The 27,359-nt window shown below is 37.6% G+C and overlaps 2 protein-coding genes across 4 annotated transcripts in view; one reads left to right on the top strand and one right to left on the bottom strand.

Annotated features, from left to right (window-relative positions):
* Positions 1-27,359, top strand: part of LOC126374922 (ETS-like protein pointed) — a 161,887-nt gene that overhangs the window by 17,926 nt on the left and 116,602 nt on the right. For all 3 annotated transcript variants that reach the window (XM_050021698.1, XM_050021699.1, XM_050021697.1), the window contains exon 2: positions 13,807-13,939. In XM_050021698.1, the coding sequence (XP_049877655.1) occupies positions 13,817-13,939 (123 nt within the window). In that variant the 5' untranslated portion in view covers positions 13,807-13,816. The remainder of the gene's footprint in view (positions 1-13,806; positions 13,940-27,359) is intronic.
* Positions 5,393-6,717, bottom strand: LOC126375064 (ATP synthase subunit d, mitochondrial-like). Its single transcript, XM_050021907.1, has 3 exons — positions 6,602-6,717; positions 5,961-6,179; positions 5,393-5,573 (listed from the first exon to the last, which is right to left on the bottom strand). The coding sequence occupies exons 1-3, from the start codon at positions 6,715-6,717 to the stop codon at positions 5,393-5,395; spliced, it is 516 nt and encodes a 171-aa protein (XP_049877864.1).

The raw sequence follows: 27,359 nt of genomic DNA, 5'->3' as shown, positions 1-27,359 counted from the left end.
TTCGATTAAATAAGAAATCGAAACCAGAAATTGTACCCCAGTACCAGTATAAGGTATACTCTAACAATGTCCCAACTACTGTTTACAGAAACTTCTCCCTTTTTACGGCAAAAAACATGGTCTTTGTCTAGGTACCTAAGTATTAGCCACTTTCCTTCAGGCAGCATGTAACTTAACATCAGTACCTACAGAAATCAGGCAAAGTTCACGAACAATTGTAAATCATTAAGTACCTCTTCTAGTAAAGTTCTATTGAATACCAAAGACCCTTCTTGACTATGATATATCTCTAAAATCCTACGGCCCTAAAGCTAGGAACTAGACTTCAGCGAATCTGATTTATATTTAGAACCATTAATACACATTCACAGAGAAAGCAACGCCCCATTGATTGTTCAGCGCGGACTGTACAAAGCTCCGTCTGACTTTGTTTCACACATTAGTCACAGAGTTATGAATGGTTGACGCTAGGGGATAGAGGGGGGTTAGGGATAAATATAGACACGTCTGCAACAGGTGGTCGACTCACCCTTCCTACACCCACGCTTATATGGAACTCACGGTCTATTCCCAAGAGCCTCATTTCTAATCCATTCCCGTTTTTCGGGACGAATTTTTCTTGCCTTTTGGAAAAGCAAAATAGCACACGCACAGCATAGCGGTGGACAACACAGATCAACTAATTTGCATGACTGAAGACAGAAACACATGGACAATAAAAACACATGGTCGCGGACCTCCCCGGGATGCTATTGGCACTTGGTGAAGAAAAAGAAAATAGCATTGATTTGTGAAGGGGAAATGCGATTAGGTTTACAGGTTTTTGATTAAAAACACAAGTACATACTATGTTTGTCGTACATAATATGTTTCCTTAAAAGTATTCTAACACAGGTGTCGAATTGTGTTCAGTTCTTAGAGGAGATTACTGTGAACTATTAAGTGTCTTGCATCCATTGTGCTTTTTATGGACACTTGTAATGTCAATGTCGTCATAACGTATCTACTCGTATCGAACATCTGCTTATTGACCGAGACTATGAATCATTGTTGAGATATTACACTCGTATAGCTATTAGGTAATCCGTTTACTACGATGTTTCTGAGAGTAAACAAATATAACTCGTATAAGTTATTGGTTTACATAGATTAAAATATCTACCTATTTAATATCTGATTTTAATTATTAATTTGTTGGGTTGATGAGGTTGGTACTCCTCACAACCCACACGATAAAAGTAGAAAATTATTAATTCCACATTTAAAACTTCACGAAATAATAGTAACATTGCTTCTCGTTTAATTTTTAATGGGAATTAAGCAAAAAGTGAGAATAAGAATATACCAAATTACGCGTGCAGAGTTCACTTGAGACGTAGTATTATTCCTTATTCTGTCTTGAGATAAGACACGTCTATGAAAGTGAAATCTCTTCGACACTTTCCCGGTAAGAACACATCAGAAAGGCTAATCAACTTGATTAAGTAAATGCTAATTGGTCAGCCAGCATTATCTATCTAATTTATTCCAATCACAACTCTTGATGGTCTCCTACTAATGAACTTCCACTGGGTCAATACAAACACGGATTTTGTCACGTCGAGTCCGATAATGATATTATCTATGGTGCGTGGAAGAGCTTGGAAACTTAAAAAAGTCACCCATCTATCAACCGAACGCGTTGAGAGTACAGTAAAATTAAGTAGAGTTAGGATTCAATATGAATTCTAACTTTACATTCAATCGTCTCTCTAACATTATCCCGTTTTTCAGAGGGTCCGCTTACCTTACCTGAAGATTTGACAGGTCCGGTTTTATACAGAAGCGACTGCCTGTCTGAACTTCTTTGATAATCATTTATGATCCAAACATGAATTCGAAAACAAGTTCGACAATGGTTTAGGCCTGTGCTGAATTCGAACCTGCGACCTCAAAGTGAGAGTCATGCGTTCTACCAACTGGGCTACCACGGGTTTACATTCAATATATAATTTTACCCTAACCGATCTGTATTAAATATGTTGAAAGTCTGTCTTGGTGAGGTTGTTCATTGACCCCCCCACACACACACACACACAAGAGAAAAGCTCCGGACAAGTGTACGAAACAAAAAATAAAGTTGGTCTAATTTGAGTTGATACATTGTTAGAGTACTGAATACTGGTTTTACACCATGCCAAGTAACCGTGTCCCTTCATCCCTGAACCTCCTCCGACGGATATCAATGCACCTTGTCGAATGATCGGGAATTATCCACGTCGCGCGGAAGCGGAAAGGGATGTGACACTTCTTTTATTTTAAAAACTTCGTAGTTCAAAGAAAGAGCTGAGCATTTTCTGGATACTTTCTTTGTCTATAGATCACATGGATGACGACATATTGTACTTATTCTTAGAGATATTTTCCTATTGTATGTTTTATTTCAAAATTGTAGATGTCAACAACACCTTCAGTTGGTTCCGGCCTTTGTGCGGGACTGGACAGATTCGGGATTTGACAGGTTCTGGATTCGACAGATTCTGAATTCGACAGATTAGTAGATTGGGTAGATTCTTGGATTCGACGGATTAGCTATACGACATAGTACCTAATAGGAATAGGACGGAAATTGGTGACATATTTATCAAAACTTGACGGTAGTAGGTACATAATATAGAGTTGATATTACCGTTCACTAAAATTTATTTTATGTTATAGTTTTATCTGTAATCATATTCCCATATTCCGACCAGCATCATTGTTTTATTTCTTAATATTTCATTATTTACATTCAGTGCCAAGAAACGATCGATCTATCGGTAGGTAGCATTGGAGATATTAATTGTGTGCATATGCATTATGGCTGTTATATACCTCATATGCACTCCACTGTTGCCAGACGCGTTTCTAAGAAAAGTTCGCGCACTCTGTAACCTTAGCTTTGAAAATATGAACACTTGCTAACATGAAACTCCTAAGCACAACTGCTACATTGTTATTCGCATTATTTTAATATTGTAGCAAGATATTTACATTAAGAAGTCAAACAATTGATATCGGATAGTCAAATGAAGTAGTATGAAGAAGAAGAAGAATGAGGAACTTTCCAGTCTACGTCCCCAAAAATAATATTGATGGCGCTGTCTAGATTTAACGTGATAATTACCTATTTTCTCATTACTCGGGTAAGTATATAATAATTCAAATAATAATAAAAATAAATAAATAAATAATAATTCTAATTATAATAATTCTTGGTTAGGGGAGCTTAAGCTGGATATATTATCACCGCAGGGTATTTTATTTTTGTCTGCCATACGCAATAATAATAATAATTCAAAAATCTAATGTAATGGCAGGAGCATATATAAAAATAATTTTTGCTTGATAATAATATTTAGATCAGTATTGTATAGAATTATGTTGCTAACTATATTGCTTGTCTTTTTTAAGATCAAAATAATAATGGGTGGAAGATGTGTAGTGACTGTGTGTAATAACAGGGGTCATCATTTATACCCAAAAACAAAGATAATAGATGCATATATGACTGTTATCCATGAAATTAAGAGGTTAAACGAAGGTAACCCTGTGCAGCGCCATCTATATTTTTTTGGGGAACGAACCTGGTAACTCCTTCATTGAGAATACAACGACAAAAGCGTGGCTCTTTAGTTAATGAAGATTAAAATTTATCTTTTTTTCTCGCTCTTTGTTTGGGCTTCAATATGGTCAAAACGATACTATAAAGCTTATCGTCGTATATATAATATAAGGTATTCAAGCTCATAAATACAATATATAAATAACCAATAGAAAAATAAACATTGGTAACTTAATGTACACTTGCTATTTTTAACTCAAGCTGCAAATTATGAGTAATCGCTCGCACTGCGTCTATGTTTCAATTACACATTCCTAGCCTCACTTAATAAAGCTGAAAATAAGTGAAATGTGAGCGTATCATCCATCATAATTTGCCGCGCGGCTGGCATTTCGTGCGCCCGCGACCCTGAATGCGTCGGGCTAAATTTAGCGACGCAAGCGCAGCCCTTCTGTTAACCCCACAGTTCATAAAGAAAAATAGACAGATTTTACGGCTTGCCCTAGATGGAATTTGTTTCGTTGCTGGGCAATAAATGTCTGCATAGTTATTTCTTGTAAGAGTTGCCAAAGCTTCTAACGCATTCTGGCTGAATCGCTGGTATCCCAAGCTAGTACCTTTCAATTTTGCTCATTGTAGAGAAAACGTAGAGCGATGTCTTTGCCTTCTATCTTATTCTTTTTTCCGGAGTTTTTTACGGAATGTATATGATAGAGTGAGAAACAGTGTGATAAACAAGTTGTGGTGAAGACGAAAAAGTGACTAAGATTAAGAACAGAGTGTTAAGTTGGTTTGGACACGTAGTTCGGATAAATGATAATAGGCTTACGAAAGCAGAATGTGGAGGAAGCAAGAGAAGTGTGTCAGGATCGAAGTAAATGGAATTCCATATTCTCTGCTTACCCCGGTGGAAATAGGCGTGAATTTATGTATGTATGTGTTTACGGAATGTCTAGTTGCTTTTCAGTCTGTGGTGAGTTAGTCCATAGACAATAACTCACGGTGTTTGGACTTAGGCCGGCGATTGCTTGAATATACGCCAATAGCCGCGATTTTAATGAGGAATCCGAAATACCGCAGAAAGCGGTTAATTTGGTACGCGTTTAATGTCGGTCGTTTTATTTGAGAAGGCAACGCAAAGCTGGGCAAATGAAAGTGAAATTACTAAAAGTCAAAATGCTGAAACATTTTCGTCTTGTTCATAAGTTTATTATTTGATTGTGTCCTTGTGATACCTACAAAGTCTCTTCCATCAATAAATAAGTAAGTAGGTAAAGGAAATATTTTTATCGAGCTACCCACTCCACAACTTGATACCTAGGTAAGTACCTATATTTCTATCCCACCATCATCAGCCCATTAACGTCCCCACTGCTGGAGCACGGGCCTTCCCATGTGGATGGATAGGAAGATCGAGCCTTAAACCATCACGCGGGCCCAGTGCGGATTGATGGTTATTAACGACTGCTAATGCAGCCGGGACCAACGGCTTAACGTGCCTTTCGAAGCACGGAGGAGCTCGAGATGAAAACTTTTTTTTGTAGTCACCCATCCTATAACCGGCCTTTGCGAAAGTTGCTTAACTTCAACACGCTGCGCCACCGAGCTCTTCAAATATATTTCTATAACAACAGTTAATCATCAATATTAATAACATACATATATCGGATCACGACTATTTCCCATTAGGGTAGTTCATGTAAGACAATTAGTTCTCTAGCAATACAGCTATACTTTTAATTTCATACATTAAACAGGACCGAACGAAAACACAAAGAAATAAAAAATGTTTCAAACATTTCTAAAACATCATTTTTTCGTTTTTGTCTCAGGTTCCTTATAATCTGGCTGTTCTTCAGGGTTGTGCGGCCAGAAGGAAGGCTTGTTTACTGGGTCTATAGCAACATCAGGGTACATGTCAAAGAACGTCTCCATGGTCATATCCTCGAACCTCGGCAGGGCTTTTATTCTGTTTATTTCCTTTGTAGCCCTGAAATATATTGATGGTTACTTATTTTGAAGACAATTTTGAAATTAATGTCCGAGTTTTCAGGACATTCCACTTTTTTTGGTTAACAGGTACCTAAGCAATCTAATAAATTGACAAATAGTTACAGAGGTACCTGGTACCACATAACGACAAAGTGTAGGTTCCAAACGCCGAATAAGTATAGGGTAGTTAAAAGTTCACTTTTGACAACAATGATAGTTTTTGGTACCTAAAGTTTAGCTGTACAGTGTTACATTATAAGTATACACATTTTCCATCATTTTCTGGATCTCAAACTCATAATTTTCCGATTCCCTGAGTAACACAAAAGTAAGTATGTACAAATCACTCGCAATCGAGCTCATGATAAATATGAGAAACACTCACGTATCAATTTCTTTCTGCTGTTCAGACACAAACTTCTTGATGTCTTCTTGCAACTTCGCCCATTGGCTGTCGACCTGACTGGTGAGGGTGTCTGCTGGGAAGGGTGCCTTAAAGGCTTGGTAGGCCGTCTGGAAGTTGTCCACCAGGCCTGGGATCGGGACTATCTTCTTATACTCCGCCCAGTCGATCGGCGGAGGCTCAGGGGGGTTAGATTCCACACTTTAGGATGAGAAATATTAACAATAGGAAACGTAAACAACAGTGCATTGCTGGGCAGACCTCCCTTCTATTGATATAGGGGTAGGGAGAATAATCGACCGTGATGCTCCATTCCGTTTTTGCATTAAAAAAATAAAATCAAGCAATGTTTCGGTGGGCAATAATACAAAAAAAAGTAATTTTTTTTGTAAGTAAACAGTGCCTTTACAAAAATGCTCCGCCAAACTATAAAATAGATTGTTGGCAGAATCAAACTCCCGTAAATTATCTAACAACTGTTTGACATTGAATGAAATAAGTAGATTTATAACATGCATAGTTCGTGCTTTGTTTTAGAAGAAAAGCCTATACAACTAGAGAAGCTGTTGTCCCATAAGCAAAGCAAAATTTCGCTATATTTCCCAATAACTAAGCTGTCTAACCGTCTGAAGTAAGCGTCCGATTTAGCCTTGAATGCGAAGAACTTGCCCTTCTGATCTGGTGCCACCAATTTCTCCAATTCTACCCAGTTTATACTTGGCTTAGTGAATCTCGACATTTTATTACATTAATTTTATAAATTACAGGCTCAAATTCGTTACAAATCCTGATTCAAAACTTCACTGCAAAACTCGATTGCTGTCATTATTATTGTCAAAGATACTGTGTCTATGACATCTAAGACTTCCAAGTATGGCGTGTTCTGTCAAATTATAGGTAACTGTATTAAGTTTTTACTTCAATTGGACCCATATTTTCTGAAATGAACTGAACAATAATAATAGATAGTATATTTAAATGCAGAAGGTAAAATTTAACAACAAGAATAACCCGTTGAATATTTGCTTGCTGACTTATTTGCTAGATGAATTAAGTATTGGTATCCGCAATAAACACTGTCTAAATATTTGATTTAGACAGTGTTTAAACACTGTCTAAATATTTGATTTAGACAGTGTTTATTGCTAATTTTGCAAATCTACTAACTAGATTTGCAAATCTAGCCTATCAAATATGGGTGGTCAATGTCATTCCCCACAAAACCTCTTTTCACTGAGACAAAGAAATGCTTTCACTGATCAATTCAGTACCGGAGCAGAAATAAAGCGATTACTGGACACGCGAACCCGTCATGCGAGCGTGCGTGCGACTGTTGCCATGCACATGGCACGTCTGATGTCTGTGTGGCTGTAGGTCGGGAACCTTATCCTTCTAATTCATTAGCATCTGTTACAAGGAGCAGCGACCTGTCTACAGAGATTGGAGCGAAAATTCCAGAAATATTTCTCATATTTCTACGAGTATTTCTTCCCGGAAAGTTCGGCCTATGTTATGAAAATCGCGGGCCAACTTCGTCTTCTATTGTAGCGACTATTTTGCGTCCATATTACAGAATAACATGAATCATGTCAGGGGCCTATAGCGGCTCAGTAATAACCCTGACACTAGGGTTGAGGGGGTTGGTAATCCACCTCACACGATACAAGAATTACAGAATAGACTATGCATTTAAAGAGAAACCTAAAGAAGAAGAAGAAGATCTTGAAGATCTTTTTGGGATATGGTACGCAATAAATTTTATAACAATAATAATTTAGTAATAAACTTATTTATTAACACAAACATTTACAATGTTAAAATGAAAAAATCCTATTTAGAGACTCAGTTTGTGTAGGTTCTCATTGGAGTCACATTTGTCTCCTTAAAGAGTTCGACTCTTAGCTTCATTCCTCCTCCATCTTCATTCAGTGATAATGTTCAACCCTCAGGGCAATGCAAATCAAAGGTTCCCAGTTCGGAGAAAGTAAGCTTCTTAGGTTCCTTCAACCACACATTAACACGCGAATTTAATTCTGCAGACAGGTATGATAAACCACTTGAAATAAAATGCGCTGAAGAATATTTATTAAAAGTTGTTTTAAAAATTTGAATGTACTATTTCCATTGCGTATAGGTAGCGTATAAGTTTTTAAGTATTCTGTTTCATGGACTTTAACCAAAGAATTTGGTCCTTGACTTTAACGCTAAATAATCTTTCATATTTGTTTTTTTTTTTATAAAGACTACTTACCTACTTTTTTTGGCATGTTACGTTAGATGCGCACTGCCTCTGATTGGTTTAACGAATTAGATAAAATATCTCCATGATTAGATAGCAAACGTTTTATTTTACACAGTGTCCTAACAGACATTTACGTGAATGTAAGCGGGTCTACCTTCAACTAGAAATGATGTATTTTCCATCAATTATTTACCTAATAAGATACGTAACATGAATGAATATTATTTATCAAAGAAACAAAAACAACTAAGATATTTTTATACGTTTTCGATAAGATAATTAAAGGAAAATTTTTGTGTTAAGGACGATGTACCTATGCATCGTACTTGCACAACGTGATAAAATTATATGCAACTCATTGTTTCGTTTTTCTTAATTAATATATAGTTACAATAATTATAAATAAATAAAATAAAGAGAATGCCTTTATCAGTTTTGGATTTTTAGTAATTTACATTATGTATTTTGACCCAGGATACTAGGAATTGAAGTATTGTATCTAGACATTTTCCGGTCATTGAACATGTTACTAAATGTTAATGTTGTTGTATGTGTGTTGTTAATGTTAATGTGATTGAGGGGAGGTCTGTGCCCAGCAGTGGGACTTATATAGGCTGTTTATGTTTATGGTATGTTATGAAAACGTTGATGAAATAACGAAGTAAAATATAACGATTGGCGCCTTGATTGCAATATAAATAATATGCAATAGCTTAATTTTCTTGTATTAGTATATCTTAGATTGTTGACGATAAATAAGTAATATATTTATTTACCATATTTTTGAAGATACTGGTTTTACACGTGGAGCTCTGCTATCTCATGGTCGACATTAATCTTGTATGTTGTTTCATGCTTTCATGTTCCGATAGAGGCGATAGATAGCTTCAAACATAAACAAAACGTGTGCAGCCTCGTCTAAAAGAAAGGTGTAGGTAACTATAATTTTATAATTACACATGTCTATCTTAGATATATTTTTAATCCACCATGCTATAGGGAAACCTACTGAGATAAGCCTCTGCTTATCTAATAATATGCAGTAAGGTTCCTTTTTTACCTTTTTAACCTTACTGCATATTACTATAGTACTCATAGTGAAAATAATGATATTGTATCTCCACTGGCTACATTATGACTTGCTAGAGCTTTTACTTTTAAATAATCTGTACCTATTATACCACAAATGTGGTCGTAACGCCTTTTAAATATGCCTTTTAAAAACCAAATCTCATTTTATAGAAATTGGGCCTTACGGAGACGGCGTAAAATGATTATAAGATTACATCGCCTAGCGCGAAAGAGAGGAGAGATATGTCTCTTTCGCACTAACGGTATACAGCTTAGCACGAAAGATACGAGATATGTAATTTATATAGGTATAACTAGCTAATTGACATTACAATGGTATTAGGCAGCCAAATTACTAAATTGTATAACAGTATTTTTTTTAAAGTGAACGTCTAGGGAAAGACGTCGCCCTGTGCCGAGGTTTTTCTTGCAGCTTCTTATTCCAGACTATACAGGTTGCCGAGTGTTAACGACGGCCTCCTTGTTCGTCCTAAGTTTTGTTTTTTTAAATATACTTATCATGTTCTGTTGGTTTTTATAAAATGACAGTTTTCGTTCAATATTAAAATCAGCTTATAATGTTTTGCTTTCTCGATCTTTTAATTTCATGCACTCTGAACAAGAGAAGCTGCAGTAGTTTTAGGCTTTTTTTTGACGTGACTTATTGCAGATTTGCCGCAGATAGCATTAACTACTTGGCCGGATGTAGTTTTAGGCGGATGAGACGCTTGTTATGTAAAAAATGACGATTATGTTACCGATTCTATTCAGTAGAATAACGATATTTTTGATTTTGAATTTGATGTGCATAGTCGGCTAAAGAGTTCGACCGGTAAATAACGTGAAATCCCATCCCAGTGCACACCCTCACCACCCCACGGCCGTGACGGCATCAGTATAAACGTTACAAACAAATCGACACGCAGTTTCAATTACAAGACAATATGTCTCATCGGCCGTATCCGGCGGATATGGTCCGGGCACGGTGGCTCACTCGCGCCGAAATCTGCCGACGAAATGTTTACTATGTCTAGGGTGACGGGGTAAATTAATCAGGAGATAGCATTAGGACTTCCGTGGATTAAGGAAGATCCTACTTATATAAGTGTACATATTTTACAAATATATTTTATTGAAGTTTTCCACTTATATTTCGCGTGATAAGTATTTAGTTATCCAGTAACTTTCAGCGTAGAAAGAGTGGACGAACTCCATAATTCAAGAATCGCTAAAAAAAACTTCCGAACTAATAATTGCGATTTATATCAGAGATTTTTCACCAAATTGGTACTGTATTGTTTATTCTCGTCAAAACATTCAAAAACATCACAACGTCGAGTCAAAATCATTTCTTCTTCTCTTCAAAAAGAAATGCTTATGCTCCGTCCAATTCGTTCACTATCATCCTACACGAAAGGACCATCCTAAACCAATCCTTGCTCTTGCTCTACATGGCGTTTGATATCCATTATTGTATCGTTGTCTGGTTATTTCGGAATCACGTGCCTTAGGACTTCCGCCGGATCACCTCGTTACCTTTGAGAAGTGTTAACTAATGTCGATAGCTTTGATGAGCCGTCGCTTCTAAGAACGGCAGATTAGTAACGACAAAAATAATTAAGTGTAGGGATTATTTTATTATGATGACGTTCAGTAGACCCTTTCGACTGGTAGAATTAGGGTTGAATTAAATAAGATAAAAATAGTCTTTTTCTTATCGTGTGGGTTGTGAGGTGGAATACCAACCATGGTGTCAGGGTTATTATTGAGCCGCCAAAGGCCCCTGACATGGCTCATGTAACGGTTACAAAAATAGTTATTTCATGCTATAAGTTACAACACATCTATGAAAAATATCGCATCTAAAAAGCTATTTACAGATTGTAAGAAAAACTCAACGAGATAAAAAAAATACTTAGGTATCTACCTACTTTTAAGCCGCGCCTGTTCTTTCTTATAATAAGGGCTATAAAATATTTATTCTAGATTAATATCAATTCCACAGAAGCTACCAGACTAGGACATAAATAACAGAAGCATCGCACGTCGCTTTGAGGGCATAAAAAATATAAAACCGCTTGATAGACTTGATGCATGGCAAGATGAACTGGTTCGCCCTCTACTCTGATCGACAGGCACTTCCACGGATTCGTCTTCTGTCCCTTTCACTCTTGTTTAGGTCCGCCGCGCGCCGTATCTGTTTCCAAAATAAACTGAAATAAAATAAATAAATACTTTTTATTTTTTTTATTTGAATTGTGCCTAAGTACTGTGGGTTCCATTCCCGATGGGGACATTATCGAAATCACTTTGTGAGACTGTCCTTTGTTTGGCAAGGGCTTTTCAGGCTTGAATCACCTGATTCAGGCTTGAACCCGCAATGGAACAGCGTGGTGGAGTATGCTGCATACCCCCTCCGGCTGATTGAGGGGAGGCCTGTGCCCAGCAGTGGTATATATGTTATGTATGTGCCAAAGTTATAATTTTCGTGGCAAGTAAAAATACTTAAATAGTGTATCATGTTCTGAGTGGTTCTGTAATTTGACTTTTTACAAACTATGCTTATATGTACTTATAATAATTATAGCACACCAAACGCAGGTTAGAAGCAGCGCGGGGGCAATTTCAATTCGGGTCCGCGTTACAACCCTAACAGTTTAGTGACTAATTCGATGTTTTTTTTTCGTGTGAGTTGTGAGATCAACTACCGAGCTCACCAACCCTGTCAAGGTTATTATTGCGCCGCCAATGGCATGACATGATGTAAGTAACGACTTAAGTAAATAGTAGCTAGGACCGACTGCTTAACATGCCCTCCGATGCACGGACTCTTATTTTCAGTCGGTTTATCTTCTTCTCCTATCGTATGGATTGTGAAGTGGATTACCAACCTCATCTACCCTGGTGTCAGCCGGGTTATTTCAACCCGCAATGCCCTGACTAATCTAGGGGCAGTCTCACAAATTATTCGTTGAATTTGTCACCACCGGATATTGAACCCAGGACCTCCGGATCGTGAACTTACGCTCAACCACTCGATCAAGAAGGCCGTTATTCACTTCATTGCGCACCCACATTCCAACTGCGTTATTTCACTTTGGCATTAGGTGTCCCTTAGGGTATGTGTTTTGTTGTACTACCGGACGATTGGCCCACAAAATGTCATACAGGCCTTTTGGTGTGCCAAAGACATTAGTTAAAGCTTAAACAGTGAAACTCCAACAAACCTAAGTAAGAAATTCACATTTAACTTCCACAAAAACTTAGTCGCTAAATCCTACCGAAAGAACAACCTAGTGGTTGCCGATACAGCCGATTCTAAAATCCCCACGTGTGTGACGGGCCTTAGTAAGAAAAAGACAGCGGTTACGAAGGCTGTCGCCGATTATTTTGAATAGGCTGTTGCGGTTAGAAGCCATAGTGTGGCGTGCGCAGACGCAAGAATGGGTTGTAATAAAGCCGTGACCATAACTAGGCACTTTGCAGGCAAGGCGAGCTGATTTAACTGTCGAACTTGTGTACTAACTGGCTTCAGTTATAACTTTATTTATGTCTTCGTCTTATAGGTATTTGTATGGTAATTGATAACTTTATCGTTATTGTTATTAAGGTTGGTAGAGTATAAGTTTTATGAACGTATGTTTTTACTTCACGATTTAATGGCACCAGTAACAATGTGTAAAAGCCAGTACGATATACTCTTCTTCTTCTATCGTGTGGGTTGTGAGGTGGATTACCAACCCCATCAACCCTAGTGTCAGGGTTATTATTGAGCCGCCATAGGCCCCTGACATGACTCATGTAATGACTACGTACTTGCATTAGTAAGTAAGTAAGTAACCGGGACCAACGGCTTAACATGCCTTCCAAAGCACGGATTATCTTACTTCAGGTGATCAGCCTGTAATGTCCTAACCAAACTAGGGATCAGAAAGTGATTTTTGTGATTTATCCCCACCGGGATTCGTACCCGGAACCTCCGGATCATGAGCACATCGCTCAACCACTGGACCACAGAGGTCGAGGGAGTATGATATACTTAGGAAGGTTAATAAAAATAAGAATTTAGCAGTGAGTATTAACGAGATTAGATCAGAGCTTTGCTCTGTTTTTGTTGGCACGTTTAATTCTACATTTATTACCAATTGATTGATAAGCTTAACTTGGGTACTGGCAGAATATCAGTGTTGCTAACAGTAGAGTAGAGAAAGTGATGTTACGAGTACCAACTCTTAGCAACAATATGCTGAGTCAGTCCCATTTTCCTGGGCAATGTTAGCTACTAGTCGTAAATTATTAATCTTAATTTATGAAATACTTTTGTAAACTTCACTGTTTTGGGAATAAAGTTTATATATAATAGCCTATATTCTATGGGATAAAGGTCATGCGGTTGGTCTACCCCGGTTGTTTTATAAAAAAAATCTTTCTTTCTTTCTTTCTTTCTTTTAAATTATGAATGGTGTAATTAATATTAATAATATACCTATAAATAGTTGTCTGTTTGTCCGGCAGTCCCAGCAGCATGAAGCTGGAGTGGACGGAGAGCGAGGACTACGGCCTGGAGGAGGCTGCTTTCTATGAGGGCACAGCACCGCCAGGCCCGCCGCCGAGGAAGCATGTATCCTTCAGTCTGCGGCTTGACCTGGTCAGTATACATCCATTTTATAATCCATCACAATTATTTTATTTCTAATTAAAACTCATAATACCGGGTTCTTACCGGGTTGTTATCAGGGATATGAGACTACCGATATTTCAACACTGTTGCATGTGCCATGAACACGGGACGACTGATGTAATTAGAGTGGAGTAGGTAGGTATTTTTTTTCTAAGGGCAAACATCTCGTCACATCGTCGACCCGGGATTGTGTGTTTTAATTAAGATAATAACCGCGTGAACCTCAAACAATGTATTTTTCTTTCTTTTTGGAAAACGTAGTTAGTGAAGGACGTCCTTGGGCTAGATAGAATGTTGATATCCGTAAGGTGGCTGCCAGCGCCTGGAGGAGAAAGGCCAAGGACCGAGCTCAGTGGCGTGCCATCGGAGAGGTTTATGACAAGTGTAGACTGTTGATGATGATGATGACTTATTTTCTAGTTCACCTAGTCCATCATAGAACATAGAGTTTAACTCACCAGCGCATTCTATAGGTATAATACACGGAATAAAAGAAAGAGGTTGGAAAGGCCCTAACGCGCATTTAGTATGAGAACCGCTGTCGCCGGTTCAACCCAACTCTCTTTTACAACAACACTACTGCTTCGCAAATTCCATAGCCACTTTCCCGGCAATGTATATTTTATTATGAAAGGCACCAATTTTATTATTATATTTCGAAAAATACTGCATAAAAAAGTTTTTTTTTTGGTAAATTGCCGATACTAAGATTTTTAGCTCTCCAGTGACAAGGAGGGATCTTTTTGCATGATTGTTGATATTTGACGTTTTGCCCTGCAGGTTAAAATACACAAGACGACCTTTTAATATATTAGCGCGGAGCTTCGTGGGCCGTAAAGTTTGCGGACTTGTCGAGTGCGTAGTTGAAGTATGAAATAATTGCTCATATTTGTATGGCGCGCGTTTCGCACCGAATTGGCCCTTCCAACGTCTTTCTTCTATTCCGTGGTATAATAATTATAACCCACAACATTGTATTACAGTCTTTTGCTACGGGCAAAAATCCGTGTTGCTCTATGACTACAGGTATTTTATTGGCAGGCACAAAAAACGAAACTGAAAAGTAGTTTACAATCTGTGATTTACTCCTGCTTATGAAAGTCTAGGAAACACTGATAGAAATCTACTGTTTATAATACTAAATTATCTCATAAATATATCTGAAAGTTTTGCCCGATCGCGATAATAGATGGCAGGAAATAGGAATGGCTATGAAAGTAGTCAAGTGTAGGTATGTAAAGATGGTAGGTTCCATTAGAAAACTAACGCGACTGGTCCTAGTATCGGAATTGCAAGCGTGGTGAAGTTTCTCTGGATGGAAAACCATCCCACATCGTGATTGTAATTGCATAGAATAATTTCCGCTCGAAGGAAGAGAAAAAGATAACCTATACGAGTACCATCTTCATTACCTTTATAGCAACAGTCAAACGTCAAAAGATAAAAATTTTAGAAAAAGAAACTTATTTATTTCTTTTCATTCTTCTCAAATATGTTTAAAAAAAAATAAAGAACATACAGGATAATTTTACGAAGCGGTCCTCATAAATAGGCAAAACAGTAACACTTATTTATTTTTAGACAAACTAAAAACCTTTACTAAAAAGATGCATTTACAAAGTTTTCAAAATAGATCGCTTATAAAAAAGTAAAACAGCACATTTACACAGCTTCTTACTAGAAAACATCTCGACTAAATACAGATATTTTCTATGGAACTGGATAATGGTCAGCTATCGACGTTTATCTGGTGGCTGAACGAGTTTGCTTCCATTGCCAGCCTATAATTGAACTACTAATGACATACACCACCACCTTATTTATAAAGCTGGTGTACTTACTTTGTCTAGAACTTGACTGGAAACTCTCTGTTTCATATATAGATGTGGGTACATACAGTACAGGCTCATAATCCGTATCGTGCCATACCCGTTCCCGTTGTGCAAAATTTTAAATAGTGAGGACACTGGCTGCTTTTCTGTTTTGAAATTGTTCTTTCTTGTATACTGGTCTAATCTGCCTAAAGGTTAGGTAATAAGCTTTTTTTACATAAGTTTTGCGCCTTTTTACTGCAGAGAACGTTCCCAAAGTGCCCTGCTTATAATAATAAAATCGTTGTGCATAAAGTCACAAATCATAAAACAATTTGTAGCTACTTTTGATATTTTAGTAGTGTTAAAACATAATATCATTTATTTATTTTTTAATTTATTTAATATTTTTTTTATTTAATTCCCTCATCTTTAGATCTTGAACTAAATACCTACAAAATCACGGTCTATAATAAAGCTTCACATCAGGACACAGGACACAAAGGAGTCATATAGTCTCGGAACGAGTGCGGCGACCGGATGCGTGTGCGCACCCATCCGTGATCAGCCTGCGTAGCGTAAACACTTCTCCTTTTTCACACACCCCTTCTACAATAACCAACGATATTATTATTTTTAATTTTGTTACTTTTATTAACTTTAGAAAAATGTTTCAACGTATTTCCTAGTATCTAGGAAACTTCATCATCATCTCTCTAGCGTTATCCCGTTTTTTCATTGAAAATTTCTATCGTCTATCGTGTGGGTTGTGAGGTGGATTACCAACCCCATCAACCCTGGTCTCAGGGTTATTATTTATAAACTCATTCCATCATTCGCCGGGTAAACAGTGTTTTTATTTAAATACTTAAGTACCCTTAATTGTATAAGTTATGTACGCCGTAATTGTCATATATATTAGTCATAATACCGTAACCTTATATGTAAAATGTTTTAATATATGTGATGTGGTTGTACTTTATAAATAAATAAATAAATTATTGAGCCGCCAAAAGGCCCCTGACATGTAACGACTACTTACTTACATCAGTAAGTAGTAACCGGGATCATCTTACTTTCGGACAATCAGGTGACCAGCCTGTAATGTCCTAACCAAACTAGGGATCACGAAATGGCCGTTATAAGATTGAAAATTTGACAGGTCCGGTATTTTACATAAACGACTGCCTATCTGGCCTTCCAACCTGAAGGGACAACCAGCTCAATCACAGGTTAGGTCACATACTTACCTATCTATTCTCGGGGATGTGATTCGCATCCTCGCGATTTTTGGTTCACCACAGACCACGTGATAATGATCCAAACATGAATTCAAAAATCTTTAGTTTAGGCCCATGCTAGATTCGAAACTGCAACTCGAAAATACAAATTCTTGAAAATGATTATGTTTTATAAATATGCGTAGATGCCATGGCGCAGCAAGTTTATGATATAGGATTATATGAAATCGTAAGAGGAGCGGGGTAAATTTGTTCTTGGCAAAACCTTAAATACCTTCAATTCTTCTACTTTGTTTACAAGAATATAATAAAAAAACATACTCTACTAGTTAATTTGATACACCACCGCTCGCGCGGTAACAATCAATCAACACGACGGGAGTATCGAAAACAAACTGAGTTCCTATTTCAAAGTTCCCGCTCTTTTTATTTTTTACTTTATTTTTAAACTTGCCCATGACACTGACGGTGAGCTAAACAGCCACGCTAATGAGTTTGGACATTAGCCGAGTGGGGCTAAAAACTGGTGGGACTTTTTACGAATGGGTTACAGTGAAGCGGTTATTTTCCAACTGATTAAACAGGGAGGGTGAAGGATTGGGTGAGGTAATTGGACTAAATCTCTGAAGATTAATTTCCGTCAATAGTAAAAATAAAACTATCATTCAAGTTTAAAGCATACGGTGTAATGAATAATTTATACAAAGTTGCTAATTCGTAAAATATTGCTCTGTTTCTGATGTACCGATCTGATTATAGTTATAAGTAGGTACTTTATCTATAAAATTAATTAATTGATGATTATCTATGTGGAAGATAAATAAAATGAATAGGTAATAATTACATATTAGATAAACAAGCAAGGTAATCGTCCTATTAATGGTGAATATATAAACTGAATATCATAAATTATCAATTTCATATATAAGCCACACCCGTAACTTTTAATAATATAAGTACTCTTTTTTATGTATTTTTTGATAATTTAATATTATACATACATACATACATACATAAACTCACGCGTTTTGCTTCGATCCCAACATACTTCTCTTGCTTCCTCCACATTCATCGTTTCACACACGCACGCCGCCGGTTCAGAGTAGATAGATCGTACTAAACTTTTCCGTATTAATATCATAGCTTCATTTATTCTCACTTATCCTCTATTTAAAGAAAAAAAAACGAAGTATAATTTTAAATCATTTATTAAAGACACACCCTCCAACTTGAGTCGTTAATAACGCGGGGGCAGAAGTAAAATATCTTGCGTCGACAGTTATGAAGTTATGACATTAACACCTTCGTACAGAAACGTCGCCATAAAGAATGAACATGGACGTGATATACTGGGCGCGCGATGACGAATGTGAGGGCTGCCTTTGTCATAGCCGCATACAAAGCATTATGATTAAATAGAAAACATCTTCAGTACGTTATATTTAAATGTATTTTGTATACGCAGACTTATTGTCTTAAATAATTAGATTTTTGGCCTATTTGATCCCTTTCTGTTAGCATATACCTAGCAGATAGTGTGCCGTCATAGACTAATAGGTGTTTTTTCTCTGTGGTCCAGTGGTTGAGCGTTGGACTCACGATCCGGAGGCCCCGAGTTGGAATCCCGGTGGGGATATATCATAAAAATCGCTTTGTGATCCCTAGTTTGGTTAGGACATTACAGGCTGATCACCTGATTGTCCGAAAGTAAGATGATCCGTGCTTCGGAAGGCACGTTAAGCCGTTGGTCCCGGTTACTATTTACTGATGTAAGTGAGTAATCGTTACGTGAGCCATTTAAAGGGGACTTTGGCGGCTCAATCATAACCTGACACCACGGTTGATGAGGCTGGTATTCCACCTCACAACCCACACGATAAGAAGAAGAAGGTGTTTTGTTTATCTAAAGTTTTATTGTAACCGTGTCCTAAGCTAAAATACGCAGTCAGAAATGTCTTAATGTGTAGTGTCACAGCGATGAATTAGTCACCAGCACCCATCTCGAACGTGATCGTAATCAGTTGAAATTGATCACTGACCAACTTGATCCCCGCCGGCCATTATTTACATTATACCTTATGAAATGAGAAGATATTCAATAGGTAAGAGACCGTCAGACATAACCGACGGCTAATATTTACTTTACCGTGGATAAGTAGATAAGTACGATTTATTTTTCAAATTCAATAAGGGCGAAGTTGATTGATGTTTCAGGTTATTGTATCAACTAAGTAATAGCCTGTTTAGGCGCTCGAAGGAGATTTAGCATGTAACAACAGAATATATATATATATTATATATACACTCATATAGATAGATAAAATACTTTATTGAGCACAATGGACACAAAATACAGAGATAAGGACAGCATATACAGAAAAGCACAACAGGCGGCCTATAATACATATATCGTGCCTGACTTTTCTAACTGACATATCTGCATTTTTTTGCTTAAGTGATTTGTGTCTTATTGACAAATGTAAAAGGTGCATCAGTTTCGCCAAAAATTGTAGTTACGTCAATTCACAAGATCAGCGACGATACAATACAATACAATACAAATACACTTTATTGCACCAAAAAAAAAACCAACGACGACATGTGTGTGTGTAAATATATGTTTACGATATGTGAAAAAAACTCATGCCTATAATCTCTAATGGGATGGGCAGACACCACAGCCACAAGTAATTAAGGACAACTTGCAGCCACTGTTAGTACGACGTCCTAGGATGGATATTGATGAATCTTAGGTGACAAGGGATTAGCCTGGCGCCCATAACAATTGTCCATCTTGTTAGACAGAATACAATCCCTCTGTCTGATTTGATTTCACTATATGCTCGGGAATGAGGCAGTTTTAGGTTGTAAATGGATAGTTCTAATAGTTCAAATACTCACATAATGGGCACATCAACGCATATGAGCTTAGGGTTCTCCCGAGACATGTAAATAACCTTGATCTTCACGTACCACCTATCAAGTTCAACATTTCAGATAAAAACTACAAATACATTTCAGATCCGCAGATCGTAATCTCCTAAAATCACCAAAATAACAGTCCCTTTTAAAAACAGATTAGAAGCTCTCCTTAAACTCCCTATGACAGTAGAAACATGTAACTATTTATCAAACGGTTCACTCTCTTCGTGTGTGAGATTTATTGACTTTTTTAATCCTACGATTTGAACAAATGGCTCCTTTTATTTCCCACTAAAATGTGGGGGAGGATTATTTATTACTTATCTATTGAGCCTTGTAAATACTGTTTGAGTTATGGTACTTCATGTGCATGAGTAAAGTCTTAGTGGTCTAGTGGTTAGAGCATTGTGCTCTCGCTCCGGTATTGATTCCCGATGGGAACATATCTCAAAAAATACTTTGTGATGACTAGTTGGGTGGAACATTGCAGGCTGATCACCTATCCGATAGCAGGATGATCCGTGCTTCGGAGGGCACATTAAATAGTCTGTCTAGGCTTCTAGTAAGTATGTAGTTGTTACATGAGTAACTCTGATATCAGGATCGCGTCAGATAAGTATATGTGATAGATGCATTCGGTAACTCTATATCCGCTGAAAGATACTCAAGTAGCTAATTTCTCGGAGAGTATCATACTCTACCTCTGTGCTCTATGTGAGTTTATCTCTAAGTTTCTCAGGGAACTCGAGTAACAATAAGAATAAGGACAGAGTTATGTTATTAAGTACCTACTTATACTTCTGAAGTAGGACAAGGGGGGTTAAAATGGCCACATCGAAGCAATTGGGTCGTGTATAATTAGGTTCAAGATAAAGAATGAAATTCTGATCACTAAATAAAGACAGATCTAAAACTAACGAAAAACTTTTTCTTTTTTCGTATTTAACTTATTTATGAATTTCAATTAAGAAAACGACATTTGCGCATAAGTACAAAAGTTAGTGCGCAGTGCATACAAAATGTCAAATAGAAATATTGCTTTTTTAGATGAATAGCTTCGGTGTGGCCTTTTAACCCCCCCCCCCCCCCCCAGTTCATCAAATCCAGGTCAATACTAGTCAACATTGCATAATCTACCAACGATAGATTTCTTAGAAATAGTATGGACGCATTTTAGTCGCATATAAGCATTTTTGAATTTAGGACTGTAAACATGTAGCGGTGTATTTGGAAAACATTTGATTATTCAACACGAACACGCCGGCACATATTGGCTACTGGGCAACTGCTCAACTCAACATAGCACGTGGATAGTGCTAATGACCAACTGTTTTTTAAATTTGGCAATGACATAGTTATTTTTTCCATAAGCCAATAGGTAGGTATAATTAGATCTCTTGTAATTTGTCCCTACTACTCTCAGCCTATTACTGTATTACGTAGTAACGGCTTCTGTGGTCCAGTGGTTGAGCGTTAGGCTCACGATCCGGAAGCCCCGGGTTCGAATCCCGTTGGGGAGATAGTTTGGTTAAGACATTACAGGCTGATTGTCCTGTCCACCTGATTGTCCGAAAATAAGATGATTCGTGCTTCGAAAGCACTTCGCACGTTAAGCCGTTGGTCCCGGTAGTAACTTACCGATGTAAGAAGTCGTTACATGAGTCATGTCAGGGGCCTATGGCGGCTCAATAGTAACCCTCAACTCACACGAGAGAAGAAGAGAAGACTGTATTAGTAGCTACTGTTATGGCTTATGCGCTACAATTTCAAACGTAAGCTTCAGTTGTCAGCTTTCTTGTAATTATCGACCCGCCGCATTACAAAACGCCTAGCCGTAATGTAAACAGAGGGATTGTGTCCTTTCTAACACGATGGATTACTGTTACGGGCGATAGGAGCTGATTCCTTGTCACCCAGGTTCACCGTATCCATCTTAGGACTTTGTACTTTGATTACTTGTGGCTCTGCCCACCCCATTAAGGATTACGGGCGTGAGTTTATATATGTAGGTATTTTGATTGTCACTCATTATAACATAAACACGTGCCCCCCGTGTTACCTTACCAGTCATTAAGGTGTTCAGGCACGCGCCTAACGAACTAAAAAGCGTAATTATATGAAGAAATATCACAACAGATCTGTCATATCCTGAGGGCGCCTTCACATCAAGCGATTTAATTAGGCACCGGATATCGCCTAGCCCTAATGATCCACGGTCGGATACACCAACTAATTCTGTATAACGTATGAAAGATTATATTTTACTCAGAATAGGAATAATGACTACGGCTCGCAAGTGGTTTCTCTTGGTTACGGCGGAATATAGTTTTTTTTTTTTGTTAATAAGTAAGTATAGTAGTAGGCCTTTGCTCAGCAGTGGGAACATACAGGCTAATAATAATAATAAGTAAGTACCTATTCGTGACAAAATTATCACAGATAATATACCTAGGCTTTAATGTAAAAAAAATAATCAACTGTAGGTAGATTGATACCGGTCTATCATCATCACCTCCCTAGCATTGTCCCGTTTTTCACAGGGTCCGCTTACCTAACCTGAAGATTTGACAGGACAGGTTTTTTACCGAAGCAAATGCCTGTCCGACTTTCCAACCCGCGAAGGGAAAACTAGTCCAATACAGGTTAGGTCACATACCTCCGAAAATGCATTTCTCGGGAATGTGGATTTCCTCACAATAATTTCCTTCGATGCTGAGCACGTGATAATCATTTATGATCCAAATATGAATTCGTAAACAAATTGGACTACCATTGATTCGAACCTGCGACCTCAAAGTGAGAGGTAAGCGTTCTACCAACTGGGCTACCACGGCTCCATTGATACCGGTCTATCTAGAATAAAATACGGCAATACGGTTCACCACCAAAGCTCAGTGTGATATGGGTACTTAGTGCATCTTGCGATTGATCTACTCTGACTACCCCAATTGGCATATAGTCGTGAGATTATGTTTTGTTATGCTATCTAGAATAAATATATCACCACAGCCTGCTTTTAGGACATGGCTGGAAACCCTGTTATTTATCTTTTGTTACCCAGGCACTTCTCACCAAACCCCGTTTACAAATTGAAAAGCTAGTAGCTTTGACTCCAAATGACTCGTCATCAAACATAGTTATAGACGCGTCACCCCACCGTACCCTTAGGAAACATAATCACATCAGTAGAAATCTTTATTAGACCTTCCCCTCTTCACAGCCCAGTGATTTGCTATCCCTTTACAGGAAACACACGTAATTTTCAACAGGACACATAGTTCAAAGCTATTTTATGTATCAAGAACGAGAAATTCTTAAAATAATTTACGTATAATACATAGAGTAAGGAAAAAGAGACAAATACTGAGAATTATTGAGGACAGAAGAGGTAAGATGATTGGACACCTAATAAGACACGACGAATTTATTAAAAACCTCATAGAAGAAAAGCTAGAAGGAAAGAGAGGAAGGGGAAGACCAGGAAGAGCTTACATGGAACAGATTAAAGAAAAGGTTAACGTCGTGTCTTATAGGGAAGTCAATGAATTGGCCTTTGATAGACTGGAATGGAAAATGCTACACCGACAAGAGCGTGGCTCTTAAATTGATGATGATGACACAAGAAACGTTAGAATTTAAGCATTTTCGTTGAGATGTCTTCGCGGCAGCTTTTTTATGTGACTTATTATTTTGCCACACATGGCATTCACAATTTCACTTCCGAACCAACACCCTAAAAACGCCGTCAAAACACACACCGAAATACGAAAAACAAATGAGCATTAAACGAAAACAAAACACCATCTACTGTTGGAATGCCGTTAATGTCAAAACCCAAACAAATATTCGGTGTCAATCGTCAGAGGGCAATAAGATGGAGTCGCGACCCCAATTCTGATAATCACGTGACAATAGACAAGGATACGACCCCACATAAGCACCTTATGAGCAGGGAATCGCCCCCTACAGCTGGTACAGGAATACCTCGTGTTTACAGATTGCTATTACATACCCTTGTAGGGAAACCAATGGGGAAGTCATTATTGCTTTCAATGATAATTTTGGGAGTCAATTATTAGTCTTATTATTGCAGTTATCAGATATTCAGGTGATTATTTACCCAAAGTTCGCTGGTTGACTAATATGGATTGCGCTTGTGGTATAGAGCGATGGCCACGTTCCAAATTCACTTACATGTAAGTATGCCTCATTCTACAAACACCATAGTAAAAGTAAATGATACCAAAACATACGTAGAGTAACACGGACCTCCATGGACCCACCAAAACAACATTTACAAAAAAGGTACAAACAACAAGTATACATCAACAAACACATCTCGCAGGCGAATGAAGTGGAACATATCTCCCGCTGATTGCTATGAGGGTCGCCTGATTCGATTTTGACGTTTTTATTGGGTAATATTGATACACTTTGTGATTAGGCGGCACGGGCGCGGGGCAAAGGGTCAGCCAGCATCATGTAAGGGCTAAGGGCATGCCTTTACAAATACAGGATCATGGTTTTATTAGTAGGACTCTATTCAAGCTATATTTTATGTTTTTGCATCATTTTACCTTAGATTTTTTTTTTATTGACCCTATTGGGTATGTCCTTAGAAAAGTTTAATACAATCTACTCTAAATCGGCGTGCGTGTATAAGTTTGATGAATATGGAGGAAGCAAGAGAAGTGTTTCAAGTTCGAAGCAAATAGAGAATTCCATAGTCTACTTACCCCGGTGGGAAATAGGCGTGAGTTTATGTACTTATACATGTTTACCTTAGACCTGTAGTGTAGCCCAAGTTTTCTGCAGTAAAGCAACTTGGTGGATCACTACTTTTAGCTACCGATTAGTATAATAATTTGTTCTATACTTACCTGATATTAGAAAGCTGATGTCTGCAGCAGCAATGTTTAGTATATTACACTTTCGTGTAAATTTTATCCAGGGGGATTAAAAAGGCCACATCAAAGCAATTCATCCAAAAAAGCAATATTGCAATTTGAAATTTGTGTGCATTGCGCACTTACTTTTATATGCACAAAAGTCAAATTGCAATATTGCTTTTTTAGATGAATTGCTTCGATGTAGAATTTTCAACCCTCCAGCTTTTATTTATACAACGATAGTAACGATTCCATTGATTGTAGAAGATTAGGCATTGTCTTTATTCCACGAAACCTGACTAAAGTTAGATCAAGCGATGTCTGTCTGAGGGTATATGGAGGTGTCGCCTCAATTGTTTGTGAATATTTTTAAGCGTTGCATGTCCGAAGCGCTGAACGGAAACTCATACGCTTTTTGAATAATAGTACTACAGTTAGTGATGTTACTCAATGTTTCAACTCTAGTTACTCGAATCGAGTCGGGTACAAGAGGCCTCGTACAATTCGATTCGAAGATACAAATATATTTTGTAGGTAATACACAGATTTACTTACCAACATAAATCAATTAGGTACTGTTGAGCTGAATTTTATAAATATGAATTAAATTAAAAAATATACCGATACGTATAATATAAAATATACATTTTATATATGGTACATTATATATTTTAAATGTATTTAAATTATCATTGGCCATCAAATATTGCGAATTATTACGTAATTAATTAACGTGTTTCTGTAATCATTGTTCCATGACACACCTCACGATATAATTCGAGTTGATTTTTATTTATATTATTTTCTAAGGGGAGACCAATAAACAAACATATATGCATACAACAGTAGATATTATAATAATAAATAAAGGCCAATTACAAGCTACCATGAATGTTAAGTTCACAAGGGAATGAAGTTGCGAGTAAAAACAGTATTCACTTAGTAACAACACTAGTTCAACGATCGACTGTCCACTATCTGATAAGGATATAAATTAAGCGATCTTTGAGAATAGAAACAAAGAACTTATTTTTTTGTATACTTATATATAAACTAGATGTCGCGTGGTTCGCTCGCAGCAAGCTGCTCGCGTGTCCTGTATTAGTTCGAAGCTTTGTATGGCGGCCATCTTGTTTTTTGCCGGCGATTGAATTTGACCAAGACTCGAATATGTCTCGTGAAATCCAAAAAGTTCTAGGTGCTATAGTTTTGCCAGGCCGTAGGGTGACTCCCTGACGCGGAGCAGTTTTCAAAGATGACGTTCCGATCACACCCCTGTACATCAATTTTACACCCGAGACATTTTCATGAAAAACAAAAATTTATATGGCGGCCATTTTGTATTTCGGCCATTTTGTTTTTTTTGACCGGCGATAGAATTTGACCAAGACTAAAATAGGTCTCGTGAAATAAAAAAAGTTCTAGGTGCTATAGTTTTGCCAGGCCGTAGGGTGTCTCCCTGATGCGGAGCAGTTTTCCAAGATGACGTTCCGATCACACCCCTATATATATTTTTTGACCTTGAGGAATTTTCTAGAAAAACAATATTATGTATGGCGGCCATCTTGTTTTTCCGCCATTTTGTTTTTTTTTCACCGGCAGTAAAATTTGACGAAGATTTAAATAGTTTTTGTAAAAACAAAAAAGGTCCAGATGCGATAGTTTCGCCAGGCCGTAGGGTGCCGCCCTGATGCGGAGCAGCTTTTAAAGATCGAGAAGTATTTCCATACTCCACAAGACGTTCCGATTACAACCCTATACACAGTTATTTTCCCCGAGACATTTTCTAGAAAAACATTTTTTTGTATGGCGGCCATCTTGTTTTTCGGCCATTTTGTTTTTTTTTCTCCGGTGATAAAATTTGACCAAGATTTAAATAGGCCTCGTGAAAAAAGAATCGTTCCAGGTGCGATAGTTTTCCCAGACCGTAGGGTGTCTCCCTGATGCGGAGCAGTAATCGAAAACCGAGAAGTATTTCTATACTCGACATGACGTTCCGATAAAAACCTTTATACATCATTTTAACCCCCAAGGCATTTTCAGGAAAAACTAAAAATTTGTATGGCGGCCATCTTGTTTTTCCGCCATTTTATTTTTTTTTCTTCGGCGATAAAATTTGACCAAGATTTAAATAGGTTTCATGAAAACCAAAAAGTTCCAGGTGCGATAGTTTTGCCAGGCCGTAGGGTGTCTCCCTGATGCGGAGCAGCTATCGGAAACCCAGACATATTTTCATACTCGACATGACGGTCCGATCATATTCCTATACATCATTTTCACCCTCGAGGCATTTTCAGGAAAAACGAAAATTTTGTATGGCGGCCATCTTGTTTTTCCGCCATTTTGGTTTTTTTTCACCAGGGATTGGATTTGACCAAGATTTAAATATGTTTCGCGAAAGAAAAATTGCTCCAGGTTTTATAGTTTTGCCAGGCCGTAGGGTGTCTCCCTGATGCGGAGCAGTTTTCGAAGATTAAGAACATTTTCCGTACTCGACAAGACACTCCGATTACATTCCCATACA

Source organism: Pectinophora gossypiella, chromosome 18 (assembly GCF_024362695.1).
Source record: "Pectinophora gossypiella chromosome 18, ilPecGoss1.1, whole genome shotgun sequence".
Lineage (NCBI taxonomy): Eukaryota > Metazoa > Arthropoda > Insecta > Lepidoptera > Gelechiidae > Pectinophora > Pectinophora gossypiella.
This window is presented reverse-complemented; position numbering and strand designations above follow the sequence as displayed.